At 33.2% G+C, this 14,177-nt stretch overlaps 2 protein-coding genes across 2 annotated transcripts; both read left to right on the top strand.

Annotated features, from left to right (window-relative positions):
- Positions 1–339: 339 nt before the first annotated feature.
- LOC125839310 (endoplasmic reticulum oxidoreductin-1) lies at positions 340–5,387 on the top strand. The gene is made up of 10 exons (XM_049518299.1): positions 340–680; positions 1,542–1,673; positions 2,256–2,511; positions 2,817–2,927; positions 3,177–3,295; positions 3,486–3,590; positions 3,692–3,894; positions 4,217–4,340; positions 4,452–4,636; positions 5,079–5,387. Exons 1-10 carry the CDS (start codon positions 513–515, stop codon positions 5,098–5,100), a joined length of 1,425 nt encoding a protein of 474 aa, XP_049374256.1. The 5' UTR covers positions 340–512; the 3' UTR covers positions 5,101–5,387.
- Positions 5,388–6,628: 1,241 nt separating this feature from the next.
- Positions 6,629–7,856, top strand: LOC125839353 (xyloglucan endotransglucosylase protein 7-like). Its single transcript, XM_049518345.1, has 3 exons — positions 6,629–6,946; positions 7,037–7,230; positions 7,321–7,856. Exons 1-3 carry the CDS (start codon positions 6,692–6,694, stop codon positions 7,733–7,735), a joined length of 864 nt encoding a protein of 287 aa, XP_049374302.1. The 5' UTR covers positions 6,629–6,691; the 3' UTR covers positions 7,736–7,856.
- Positions 7,857–14,177: the final 6,321 nt, after the last annotated feature.

Raw genomic sequence — 14,177 nt, 5'->3', positions numbered from 1 at the left:
AGAATCAATTCAAATGGTATTATTAAGTAAAAAATTAATTTAATTTCCAATTCAATATGCCACGTAAGCAAATCCCAAAGCTTTCTATTGGTTAAAAAACGTCACTTCCATGTAAATGGTTCCAATTTAATACCTTCCAACAACTCCAACTCGCCTCCCCGCGAGTGCAAACCAGTGCTTCCCCCTAAACAGACACGTGGCAATCTTGTATCGCGCGTTACAATCAAACGCACATAAAGCGATTGCTGTTTCCCATTTCTCCACGACCACAGTTCTAAAATCTGTGTGCTGACGTGTTTGACCTTTCCAAAAATATTTTAGAAATTAGACCCAAAAAAAGGAAATTAAATCCCAAAAATTCATCGGTTCTTCAAATATAACGGCTTCGATTCTGCTAATTAATAGTAGTTGACACTGAAATTCGTTTCATAATCCAACAAATAAAAGTTTAATTAGTATTTTTGATTTTTTTAGGTCAAAGATTTTAGGGGTTTTGTGGAAGAATTGTTGTGATGGTGGAAGAAACTGAAGTTAACGAGCTGAAGAAGACGGAGAATGAGAAGAGGAGAAGTGGAAGAAAATTGGGTCGATCAGCAATTGGGGCGATTTTGGTGTTGATGATAGCATTTGGTGCGACTTTTTGGTATACACAGAAGGGAAAATCGTGTCCTTGTTTTCAGGTTTTTTTTTTTTTTTTTTTTTGCTCAATTCCTAATTTTATTTTTTTAAATTAGGGTTTATTTATCTTATTCTTGTTTAGTTTTGTGTGATTAGAGAAATGCGAAGATTTTTATTGAAGCTTGTTGATCAGTACTTGTTTAAATTCCTAGTAGAATGGTGAATCTTATGAATTGTGAAACTATAAATCATATGGTTAATTGTGGGATTTTCTGATGTTGAAATAAGTTTTGAGTTTGTACGAGTTGTTAAAACTGGAAATATCAATTGCCCATGTTGTAAACTATGGCATTTGTAATCCTTGTTGAAAATGAGCATTTTAATGATAGAATTGAGCTTTTCAACACAAAGTGAGCTGATCACTATATTGTTTTGTTTTGGTGGGTGGATAAAGCTCCTCTTGATCATGGTTTGAGTACGCTTCTTTTGAGGCGAGGGTCTATAGGAAATAATTTCTCTACCCCACAAAAAGGTGGGGTAAGGTCTGCATACAGTGTACCTCTCCGAGGCCCCACTTGTGGGATTACACTGGGTATGTTGTTGTTGTTGTTGATGGTGGGTAGTTAAAGCTTGATTCCTTTTGTACCAAACTGGTATGGGTCTACCATGGAGATGTTAGCTTGTATCTAAACGTGTTTAATTCATAATTTTGGTTTAGTTATTGGTAATTGAGAAGACACTCGGCTGCTCATGAGTATCTTCCCTGAATTTATATCGACAAGAATTTGGATATTAGCTAAGCTGCCTGCGAAATTTTCTTTTAGGAATCACATGCTTACTGGAATTTTAAAAGATTGTGTATGCTTCTAGCTATTTGAATTATGCAATTCTCACTGACTGTTTGCTTCTTGACCTTAATGCAGGACTCTAGAAAATATACTGGGATAGTTGAAGACTGTTGTTGTGATTATGAAACAGTTGACACTATTAATGGGGATGTGCTGCATCCTTTACTCCAAGGGCTTGTTACAACTCCCTTTTTTAGATACTTTAAGGTATGGTGCAAAATCTAACCTATATGAGGATAGTGGCTTCTATATTATCACTTCTTCAATAAATATTAGCACCATATTTTTCTCGCTTGTTTAAAAGTTTTAAGTAGAATTGATTAATGAATACTTACTTCAAAGAAATCTTTGGTAGGAAATTGATGATTATATTTTCATCTGAATAGACGGTTTTAAGAATTTTCCTCTAGTTTCCTGTCTAAGGTTGATTTGGTTGCCAAGAGAGGAAAAAGATAGTGTTACAAAGTTAGTTCTGTTGAATTTTGCGGCATTTGGTTATCAAGGGAAGTTGTGGGCAAAGCAATTTAAAATTTATCCTACTGTGCAAACAAATGCAGGAAGATTGAAGGAAAATGGTTTCTTCTCCTTTTAAGTCTTGCCTTTTCTTTCCAAACCTTTATATACAAGAAAGTGACTTCTGAACTTGCTGGACATCTTAAAGAAGCCTAAGGAAAAGGCTGCTCACATATTATTTTTATAATAAGCCCAAAACTAAGGTAAATCATGCCTACCACCTTCAAAATTTTGAAAAGGTGATTTGACAGCTTGATGTATATCTAATGGCTGCAGGTTAAACTGTGGTGTGACTGCCCTTTTTGGCCTGATGATGGTATGTGTAAATTACGAGATTGCAGTGTATGCGAATGTCCAGAAAATGAGTTCCCCGAATCTTTTAGGAGACCACCACTTGGCCTTGCTGCTGATGATCTGAAATGCCAAGAGGGAAAACCAGAGGCAGCTGTGGATCGCACTCTCGACTCTAAGGTTTTCAGGGGATGGATAGAGGTAGATAACCCTTGGACAGTTGATGATGAGACAGATAATGGTAACTGATCTATCTTTGTCAATACACAGTGGAAGGTTTTCCTTTCTACATTTTTGGAGTCTTGGTGTATCTTTCGATTCTTTCCAGACTTTTTGTTTGTGACTTCACCTATGAACAATTGCGTGATCAGCATAAGATGAAGCAAATTGAAGTTTGGATTTATCAATTTGCATTATATTGAAGTTTTTGAACTCAACGTTTGTATTGCATTGGGAGTTTAAAACTTATATAATGCCGTGTGTGATTTCATTACTTCTTGAAGGTTTCTATTTAGATTACTAAATTGTTGAACTTCTTCATGCCAGGGGAGATGACATATGTCAATCTCTTGCTGAACCCGGAGCGTTACACTGGTTACACTGGTCCCTCGGCCAGGCGAATATGGGATGCTATATACTCAGAGAATTGTCCAAAATGTGAGTCAATGATCCTTTCAATTGGTTGAAACCATTTGTTTTCCCAATTTTCTTATGAGTCGTATTCTTAAAATTACATTCAGAGGGGAGAGCTTTGAAATGTGCAAACACCTTCTTAAGCTAACCTTTCAAATTGTTAGTCTGCTACTCATGCAAATTACTTCCCCTTGTGGTGCAGTATTGTCTTTGTCAACTATTATACACATTATCATTGTGAATTGAACACAGAAGTTACAATTTTATGGGCAGATGCATCTGGAGAGATTTGCCAGGAGAAAAAGGTTTTATACAAACTAATATCTGGTCTCCACTCCTCAATCTCAATACACATAGCTGCTGATTACCTGCTTGATGAAACTAAAAACCAGGTTAGTTTGCATTTAATATGTAGCATGTTTCTATTATGGTTTGCCAGAAAATGGATAAATGACACTTGCATAAGTTTACAATAGCAGGGCGAACCTGTTACATCCACAAAATAATTCATTATGAAGTGTGAACTATTCTTTTATCGGAGCACTTTAACGGCTAACTTGACTATTTTTCTGCAATTTTCAGTGGGGTACAAATCCAGATCTGATGTATGATCGTGTTCTACAATATCCTGAACGTGTCCGAAACTTGTATTTTACTTTCCTCTTTGTTCTCCGAGCTGTAACAAAAGTGAGAACTTACTACATATGTCTATATTTTGGTAACTCCTAGAATGGTAACATTGTATAGGTTTATTCATTGGGCTACTCCCTTCTTGATGTGTTATACAGGCAAAAGATTACTTGGAGCAAGCTGAGTATGATACTGGTAATCCTGAGGAAGACCTTAAAGCACAGTCCCTTATTCGACAGCTACTATACAACCCCAAACTGCAGGCTGCATGTCCAGTTCCATTTGACGAAGCTAAACTGTGGAAAGGCCAAAGTGGACCTGAGCTAAAGCAGCAGATTCAAAAGCAATTCAGGAATATTAGGTTTCGATTGAACTGTTCTCAATTTAATTTCGTAAATTCAGAAAAGAAAGGCCTAAAGGATATTATGTTGCTTATACATGCTGCACTAATCCCCTTTGGACTCTATTTTGAGTCGACTGCATCAGTACATTTAGTCTATGTATTCAAATGTACGCATATATTAACTCTGGAAAGAATTGGGAAGATGTTCTTTTAGTGGGCTTGTATTGTTGTTAAGACCACAGAAAGAGCCAAAAAAATTGTGTATGCTGTTCAAAAGTAGTTGTTGCTATGTACTTTACCATATGACTGAACAATTTGTTATTCACTTTTCATGTTGCAGTGCTCTCATGGATTGTGTAGGATGTGAGAAATGTCGATTGTGGGGAAAGCTCCAGGTTCTTGGTCTTGGAACTGCATTGAAGATTCTCTTCTCAGTTGATGGTGAATATCGTCAAGATCAACATGTGAGTTTTCTTTATTCTTTTTTCATTTGCTGACCTCTCTCTCTGGAACAAATACATGTTATTCACAGCCAACTATGTTTCTTAGTCTCTCTCTTCTTTTATGTTTTACAGCTGCAGTTACAAAGAAATGAAGTGATTGCTCTGGTAAACCTACTTAATCGCCTTTCAGAATCTATCAAGCTAGTACAGGAAATGAGCCCTACATTTGAGAAGACAATGAAGGGGCTAAGTCTACAGCCAGCTGCTAAGTTTATAAGTTCGTGGAATAGACTATTGAAAACAGTATTAGGAGATAGGTAAACACCACTCTCTTTTGTTTGTGATTAATGGTTCAAATCCAAGGGTGAAGTGCATTACTAAATTTTGCTATTCTTTCTTCTTAAAGCTTGAAACAAGGTAAATTTTAGCTTCGAGCTCTTAGACAAACATGTGGTTATTGTGTCAATATTTCTGTTGGCTGAAATGAATGGTTTTTTAAAGTCTAGACCAAATTTCAATTTGTCAAACTATAAAAAGAGGAAGGAGGAAGCAAAAACCTCCTCTCTGGTGCATCCATGATGATCGAGTGGTAATGTGGGAATGGTTTGGAAAATGACATTTTATCGATGATGATCGAGTGGTAATGTGGGAAGAAGGGAATTAGCAACAGCATGCCATACAACTTGTTAACTTCAAATTTGATAATGAAGGTGAAGTGTCAGCTAAAATTAATTCTCATATTTGGTGTTCTGTTTTCAGGTTGAGGAAGCTTACATTGTAGCGGGTCATTTTGATACAATTTTGGTGTATAATGATGTAAAGAATGAATACAACTAAACTATTGAAAGGTGAGAAGATTTCTACAGCCGGATAGCATACATGGATACACAGATTAATCGCGGGATCAATGCTTAAATTTGGAAAGACGGGAATCCATTACTAGGTAAACTGGAAATTAGTATTGTGTCACTTGATCATATGTAACTTTATGGATCCCTTTGAAATGTTGTAACATTATTGTTGAAACTATATCTCTGTGTTCCTGAATGAAAAGTGACAATTTTGCTTCTAATATGAAGATAATATTAGCATCCTGCTTTGGACAAAGTAAATTAGCAAATTTAGACAAGTAAAACAGGATGATTATGCATGCCTAATTACAATTATCCCTTATTTATGAAATAATTAGCCCAAAGCTTTTTGCATATAAGAAGATAAAATTGACGCACACTCATCGATGCGGGGACAATTCAACACCACCCCAGCTTTAGCTCTCGGAACTCACTTGCAAACACATAAAGGCACCTAGATTCTTGCCTTTGCTCTTTACAACACTTTTTTAGTTATAAATATTTCTTTTAATAACTAATTGAATATTCAAACTTTTAGCAAATAAACCTATAAAAGAGTTAGCTTAAGACGTGTAATTTTTAACCTCATAACAAATTCAACTGTACCACTTTTAGGATAAACACAAATTTATTTAACATTATAAATTGAGGAATCATTACTCGAATCTAACTTTAAATGTGATATATTTGATATTTCTATGCCAAATCAACTCGAATATCATGGCAGGCAATGATATATTGTTATTATTACCAAAAAAAAGAAAAAACCCAAATTGCATGAACCAACAAGTAATTTAACACTACATCTTTATTAATTTTTTTTGTATACACCAAAAGCGGGGAAAAGATAATAAAGGAAGACCCATATCACCGACAATATGTGGTCAATTCTGAAAACGATAAAATTGATTTTATCATAGATAATATAACGAATTCTTTTTAGGTACTCAAACAAATTAATTTTAAAAAACAATATAAAACTTAACAAAAATTGGATGATTTAGATTATGACCTGGTTATAGACTATTTCAACAACCCAAATAACTTTTAAGTAGATTGTTGATCCGTCTATTTTACGCCTCTATCTGAAATGTCTGAATAGTTCAAATTATATGCGGCGCACCTAAAATTAGAACACGAACATCACGATCTAAACAAAGAACAAAAGGCAAAAACAATTAGGCATTAGCGCGTTATATATAGAAATAGAATAGCTGTGTTTATGTCAATTGTCAATCTTTCCCTTTTTGAATTTTGGATAATAATTGGTGTGTCACTCTCAACCAACCCCACCCACTATACTTCCAAACAAACGCGTTACATTTCAATCTTTTCAAATTCACAGCTATTTTCTTCATTTTATTTCCCTTCTTCGATCCTTCCTCATCCCTTTATCAAATTCTACTATATATATATATATATATATATAATATCCTCCTTTGTGTCTCAATCTCAAAACACACACATTTACAATAACAATCTCTAATTTATCCCTTTAAATCACTACTATAATTTTCTATAATGTTGCTGCAGCTATCTGTGCTTGCGCTTGTCTTACTATCCCCTGTTTGGGCTGATAATTTCTACCAAGACGCGACGGTCACCTTTGGTGACCAGCGCGCTCAGATACAAGATGGAGGGCGCCTTCTCGCCTTGTCCCTTGACAAAATTTCAGGTTCTGGATTTCAGTCTAAGAATGAATATTTATTCGGAAGGTTTGATATGCAGCTCAAACTCGTACCTGGAAATTCTGCTGGCACTGTCACCACATTCTACGTAAGTAATAACACACTTTTCGTATTCTTACTCTAACTAATTAACAGAAAAAACATGTCCACTCAAGTGTTTTTTTGGTGTAATTTGCAGTTGTCTTCTGAAGGAGCAGGGCACGATGAAATTGATTTCGAGTTTCTAGGAAATTCATCAGGACAACCTTACACGGTTCATACCAATGTTTACTCACAAGGAAAAGGCAATAAAGAACAACAATTCCGCCTCTGGTTTGATCCAACTTCGTCGTTCCACACTTACTCTATTGTTTGGAACTCTCAACGCATCATGTACGTTACAAAATAAACAAATAATTACAAATAGTTACTTAGTGTTTATAATGTCTGACATTTTGGGGATTTTTTTTTCTAATTGTTCAGATTTTTGGTGGATAATATCCCAATAAGAGTGTTCAACAACCACGAAGCACTTGGTGTTGCATTCCCAAAGAATCAAGCTATGAGAGTTTACGCGAGTCTATGGAATGCTGATGACTGGGCTACACAAGGAGGACGGGTGAAGACGGACTGGTCTATGGCTCCGTTTACAGCTTCTTACAGGAATTTCAATACAAATGCTTGTGTTTGGTCAGCTGCTACGTCTACTTCGTCTTGTGGAGGTTCTAAGACTGAGTCAGTAAACAATGATCAGACATGGCAAACTCAACAACTGAACGCTAATGGCAGAAATAGGCTACGATGGGTTCAGCAGAAGTACATGATCTACAATTACTGTGCGGATGCTAATAGGTTCTCCCAAGGCTTTTCTCCTGAATGCAAGCGTTCAAGGTTCTAAGGATATAGTATATGAATGTAAAATTATGTTTGTTTCACTTTTCTATTCTTTAATTTTGCTCTGAGATATCAGAGGAAAGTGTAATTATTTGTGTATGCAATATATTCTTTATTCTTTTTGATATCATGAAATAGAAACCACAATGCTTTTCATTTTCAAATCTAGAAAAAAGACGAGCTATTTAGACAGTAAAATACCAAATGTACAGACGACAAAATTAGTAATTTTGAGTCAAGCAAAGGAAACAAAGGGTACATTTACATGTAATTATGATAATCAAATCTTTTAACAATTATTATTTCTCTAACAAATAATAATTCATTTATTTTTTATAGGTGTACACCATGAAATAGATAATGATTTACTATCCATAATAAGGAAGACATATGCTGATTGAATTTATGTACAACTTTTACAAAATATTACTCTCCTTTGACGGCAACTTCTTAATATATATGCAACTGTAAGAAGGTGGAGGTTGCTGTTTCTTAAAAAGAAGGCAAAAACTTTAAGACATGAAATATTTACAACCATGACGTCAACATTTAAATTATGTATTATGACATATTAAATAAAACTTTTAATAAATTGAGCATTCTATGTATATTATAAGAATTGCATATTTAAAGTCGTTAGAGTAATTTACTTTTGAAATTCAGTTGATAGCAACATATATATATATATATATATATATATATATATGATGTACCTTGCAATTAATAATTTAGGTTGAATAGACTCATCATTCATTAATTTGAGCTTGTATTTATTCTTCAAATTCAATGTAATTTATCACATTTCATATATTACTAAAAGTGGGAAGCACCTATCTTCAAAGGTAGATTATAATTTTACCCTTATACTTAATCAAAATGTAATAAATACAACATCTAATCTAATTAAATACTCCCTTTGTCCCTAATTACTTGTCCATTTTTTAATTGGCACACCTATTAAGAAACAATTATTGATATAGTGAGTTTATCATTTTATCCCTATTAATAGTGGCAGAGTCTGAATTTTCAATAAGAGGGTTCAAAATCTGAAAAAATAGACACACGAAGTAGCCGAAGGGGGTTCGACATCTACTATATATACCTAAAAAATTATTTTAACCATATAAATATGATATAATTTTCCGCAAAAGGGAGTTCAGATGAACCCCCTAATGATAAGGTGGCTCCACCACTGCCTATTAATGATGAAATGAATGAATTAAAAAGTTAAGATTTTCAAAAAGTTCTACCTTTTTCAAAGTAATTAATTGAGTGTATAATAGGTAAAAAAAATTGTCCTTTCTTGATTTGTCAAAATGGACAAGTAATTAGGGACAACTAAAAAAAGAAAAATGGACAAGTAATTAGGGACGGATGGAGTAATAGTAAAAATGTATTATCTCTTCAAAATTAATATACATAAATAAAAAATCACTAAATTATCCACACAAAAAAAGAGAGGGCACTCTTTAGCATTCATATTTCAACTAAAAGATAATGATACTTATTATGTTTCCAATCAAATTAATGAAAATGTTACGAAAATTCATGAGGTGAGAACTGAGGTGAATGTATCCATAATAAAAAACAATGACATTTATTATGGCTTGGAATATGTATCTTTGTAGAGCAACTTTCACATATAGCAAACACAAAATTCATATTTGTATGTTATAGCAAAGTTTGCATAATTGCGCTTCATAGCAAACATATATATGTATAATTCGCTATACATATACAAAAAAACAGTTGTATAATCTGCTTTGGTATACATATACAAAAAGATCAATTGTATAAAGTGAGAGAGGCGAGTAAGCGAGCGAGATCTGGGAGAGGGGAGAGAGGGGAACGAAAATATATGTATATATACAATTTTCACGCATTTTATACATTTGCGTTTTGTATAAAGTGAGAGAGGCGAGTGAGAGAGCGAGATCTGGGAGAGTGGCGAGCGAGATCTGGGAGAGGGGAGAGAGGGGAACGAAAATATATGTATATATACAATTATCTCTCGCTTTATACAAACACAAACACATTTTATACAATTTGCGTTTTTGTATAAAGTGAGAGAGGCGAGTGAGAGAGCGAGATATGGGAGAGTGGCGAGCGAGATCTGGGAGAGGGGAGAGAGGGGAACGAAAATATATGTATATATACAATTTTCTCTCGCTTTATACAAACACAAACGCACTTTATACACTTTCGTTTGTATAAAAAACGAGAGAGGCGAGGGAGAGAACGAGAGTGGCGAGCGAGATTCACCAGGAGAGAGGTGAAATAGCAACAATTTGCTATGAGGTACAATTAAATCAAACTATATTTATAGCATTTAATTTGAATTAATAGTTTGCTATTATATACAATTTTCTCATCTTTGTTTATATTGTTTTGTGTTTTTTCTATTTAAGGTAGAATCTTAGTCTGAGGTGAATGTATCCACATGAATAAAAATAGAGAGAAATAAAATGAGTGTTTATAGTTAGATTACATTTTTTTCTCTTATATTTAATTAAAATAAAATACCTAATCTAATTGAAATAGGAGTAATTGAATTTAAATTTACATGAGACGTGTGAATCCACAGATATTCAAAAGTCCAACTTAAATGTAGCCCTTAATAATTTACCCATTAATCAAATTTAAGTGTTCGCTATTCAATGCTAAATAGTTTGGAGAATAGGAAGAGTTGTATTGTATAATTAAATGTAGACTAATTAATTAGAAGAAATAAATACATGAAAGAAAAGGTTCAAGGAATGCAAATTGAAAAATAGCTATAAAAAGGCAAGAAAAGATTCTTGAATTCTTACTCATCATTTTTATAGGCTCTTGCATAATTTTAATTTATTAATTAATTTCATCTTCTTTTTTGTTCTTGAAGAGAAAGCAACAATTTGAGAGGATGGGAAGTACCTAGAGTTATTGGCGTCTAGAGTTCGATTAGCCAGTAACATCAACATCACTAAACAAAGTTCAACACAAATTTATTGTAATACATAATGTTTATGTAGCATTGTATATGAAAGTTTAGACATATATTATCATTCCGACATGTAATATTTTAATTTTAGCATTCAATTAATATTCTTGTTATACTTTTAGCATTTTTTTCTACTTTATATGTAAAGAGAGAATTGATATGTGTTTTAATTTCTTTATTTTAGTAAGAATAATCTTGCATCTTTAAAACCAATATATTTAACTATTATATACTCCCTCCATCTCAATGAAAAAGTTTGAATAAATACATGGAATTCACGTGCAAAGCACGTGTTCATATATTAGTATTATAAAAAATAGGAAGCTTTAAAATGCAAAATTGGATTACCATTTTACCCCTACACTAACTTATAATATTATAAATCATTTAATTAATCATTAAATAAAAAATCATGTATCATATTACAAGTGAAAAGACCCTAAATGAAAAGTTACATTACAATCAATCATAATATCATATTTTTGCATTTTTGTCACCATTTTTATAAATATTTACTGCCTTAATGACTTAATAAAATCCTCACACCATAAATACTGAAGTAAACTCCACATAGCAATATCTCTAAGACAAAAGGCCAAATAACCACTTAATACCACATACAATACTAATTAAATTGATTTGTATTTAAACACAATTAGGAGTTTTTTTTTTTAATTTTGCATTGTCCTTTTCAGGTGGACAAGGAAGCATTTACATGCAAATTATTATATGTAGACAAATATATCTCAAATCTAATATTAAAATTGTGTGGAATGTTCTAAAAAAACATATTTTTAAAGAAATATTGTATTCTTTTACATCATAAAGTAACATGTATGCATATTTAAAATATAAAGTAACTATTATAAATAGTATCAAAACTACCTTAATTTATATTTGAACTTTGCAAATATAATATTAAATCCATTTTGAATGCAAGTGGGGGGTTAAAATATAAGATCAATATTCATTATCCTTAGAAACTTGTATTTTTCGATATACTTTAATATCTATTTTTATCATCTAACTTATCAGTTGAAATTATATAGAAAATTTTGATACCAACTAATAGGAATATACGTACTAACACAATGCACGTAACCAAAACTAGTCAACTAAAAATCAATTATTTTCATATTTTGTAAATCATGAACCCAAACTAGTCAACTAAAAAATCAATTATTTTCATATTTTTTAAATCATGAACCCTAAACCTTTTAGGGTTATGATTAATAATTATTTCAAAAATTGGTTGCTAGTACCCTTAAACCAAGTATTGTAGTTAAATCTTCCAAAAATTATTTAGACGATTTCACTTTTATTTGTTTATTCCAAAACCATTTAGGATTTGGATTAATACTCTATATAATACTTGAAGTACTTGCAGTTTTATTCCATATTTTCATTCAAAATATTTTCAAACTAACTCAAATGAGGCCTTGATGTTGCTAATTAATTCATGTGAGAGAAGTAGCTGCAAATCACCCTGATTATAAAGTGATAGAAAAGTGCAGGATTCTGTTGTCCGAGTATGAAGTGATAGAAAAGTGCAGGATTATATTGTCTGAGGTCGAAACTTGTCTAATACATACGTAAAGTGATAGAAGAGTGCAGGATTCTATTGTATGAGGTCAAGACTTGTCTAATTCGAGACTAGGTAACAACTGCACAGATTAAAGTTCGAAAGAAAACTTCTTACGGACATGGGTAAAGCTTTACCCACCTAACGTGGATTGTGGATTGGGAACAAAAAATATTGATGCTAGTTAAATTGTAAAATTGTAGAAAATGTAAAGATTTACAAGAATATTGCAATATCTTTTTGTTGATGTGATTTCTTGATATGATTAAAGGTTTTAGCAAAAACTTCATTTATCGCAGAATATTAGCCTACATCTCTAGAATGAATTGAAAAGAAGAAGTAATTCATAGTTAAAATGTAAAATACCAAACTATGCTTTTGCACTGATCACACACCGGAAAGCTAATTGAGCATTGATTCTCGACTGAATTTGAATAGATAGGACAAAATTCAGAAAAAGATAAACTGGAATCTTCAATATACAAAAGATTATTATGCTATGTTACGAGTTGAGGGTTCACATGTTCCAGGAAAGCAGAAGGACCAGTAAATTCAACCTGGTTTTACTGTTGAACACCTCAAAACTTTTGAATCAAACTTTAATCTTACTTCACTACTTGGCCTGCAGAAGTAGAAAGCAAATAAGTAATGGCATCAGGTCCAAACACAATAGAGATATCGACATTTGAGGAAGGAACACTTCATTTACAAAGCATCCTTAAAGTACTGGTCTCCACAACCCATTGCAGGATAAGTTATCAGTGGTATAACTAGTCCATAGCCTCATTTCACTAGGTTTTCCAGGTTCATCCTACTGAAAAGCCAACAATAACTCAAATGAAAATATGAAATGCAGCAAATTTCCTTTGGTTTTAAATGAAAATATGAAATGCAACAAATTTCCTTTGGTTTTAGGTTGTATGTAAGACCCCTAGGATCTAACACCGTCTCCAATTAGATCATTTTCCTCTTCAAGACGGATAGAGAAGGAAGAAAAGGAAAAGAGATATCCAACAGACGAGATAGGCTTTGAATATAACGTCCCAACCATCTATTTTAAATGATGCATCTACTCCCTCCATAGTTCTCCACTTCTCCTCACCAAAATGGATCGTGAAGAAAACGACAAAACAGGATTCTCCATTATATTACTACTTGTACTTTTATCAGAAGGATATCCCAACCATATCAATTATATTATGCATCTATTTCCTCCATCCTAATATATGTGTCACTATACCTGCAATGAGGATCTGAAAGAATCGCTTTAAGATCTCAAGGAATTGATCAGTTTCTAAATCTGAAATAAGAAGGTATACTTCCAAGGGACCCTACTTCCAAATTCATCCCACTGTATAATTGGATAAATATGGCCAATATGATATTGAGGTAACATCGCGCACCAAAACTAAGACAAATGAAAAGATATCATCCAACATTCTTTTGTCGCTGGTGAGATTTGAACCCTGATCTCTGTTGTTATTCATCCAAAGTGATCAGTATACCACATCTTAATAGTAGAGGAGGTTATAGTATCACCACAAGAATGGGATAAGATAACTTCCCAACAGAGCCACAGAGGCCTAAGCTGTAGCTAGGGTAGTTTTCAAAGGCAACAGAGCTAACAACTGGTAAGGTTGAAAATGTGAGACCATACATTTAAGTGCCAAAAGTGATGGAGTCAACAACTAACAATGAGAAATGATGGATAAACTTGCATAAACCAGGTACATATAGTGAATTTTCAAGCAACATAATGAAGCGGGTTGAGAACCATCACGTCTCATGACCCACCCACATAACAAGTCATGTTTAGCTCTTTTCAGACTCATACAACAACAACATGCCCAGTGAGATCCCACTAGGTGGGGTCTGGGGAGGGTA

The sequence above is a fragment of the Solanum verrucosum genome, unplaced genomic scaffold (assembly GCF_900185275.1).
Source record: "Solanum verrucosum unplaced genomic scaffold, falcon-dt-bn FXZP01000170.1, whole genome shotgun sequence".
In the NCBI taxonomy this organism is placed as follows: domain Eukaryota; kingdom Viridiplantae; phylum Streptophyta; class Magnoliopsida; order Solanales; family Solanaceae; genus Solanum; species Solanum verrucosum.
This window is presented reverse-complemented; position numbering and strand designations above follow the sequence as displayed.

Coding starts and splice junctions, on each gene's coding strand:
- LOC125839310 (XM_049518299.1), top strand. CDS start 513: ATGGTGGAAGAAACTGAAGTTAACGAGCTGAAGAAGACGGAGAATGAG. Junction 1,674..2,255: donor CCTTTTTTAGATACTTTAAG/GTATGGTGCAAA, acceptor TAATGGCTGCAG/GTTAAACTGTGGTGTGACTG. Junction 3,591..3,691: donor TTCTCCGAGCTGTAACAAAA/GTGAGAACTTAC, acceptor TGTGTTATACAG/GCAAAAGATTACTTGGAGCA.
- LOC125839353 (XM_049518345.1), top strand. CDS start 6,692: ATGTTGCTGCAGCTATCTGTGCTTGCGCTTGTCTTACTATCCCCTGTT. Junction 6,947..7,036: donor GCACTGTCACCACATTCTAC/GTAAGTAATAAC, acceptor TGTAATTTGCAG/TTGTCTTCTGAAGGAGCAGG. Junction 7,231..7,320: donor TGGAACTCTCAACGCATCAT/GTACGTTACAAA, acceptor CTAATTGTTCAG/ATTTTTGGTGGATAATATCC.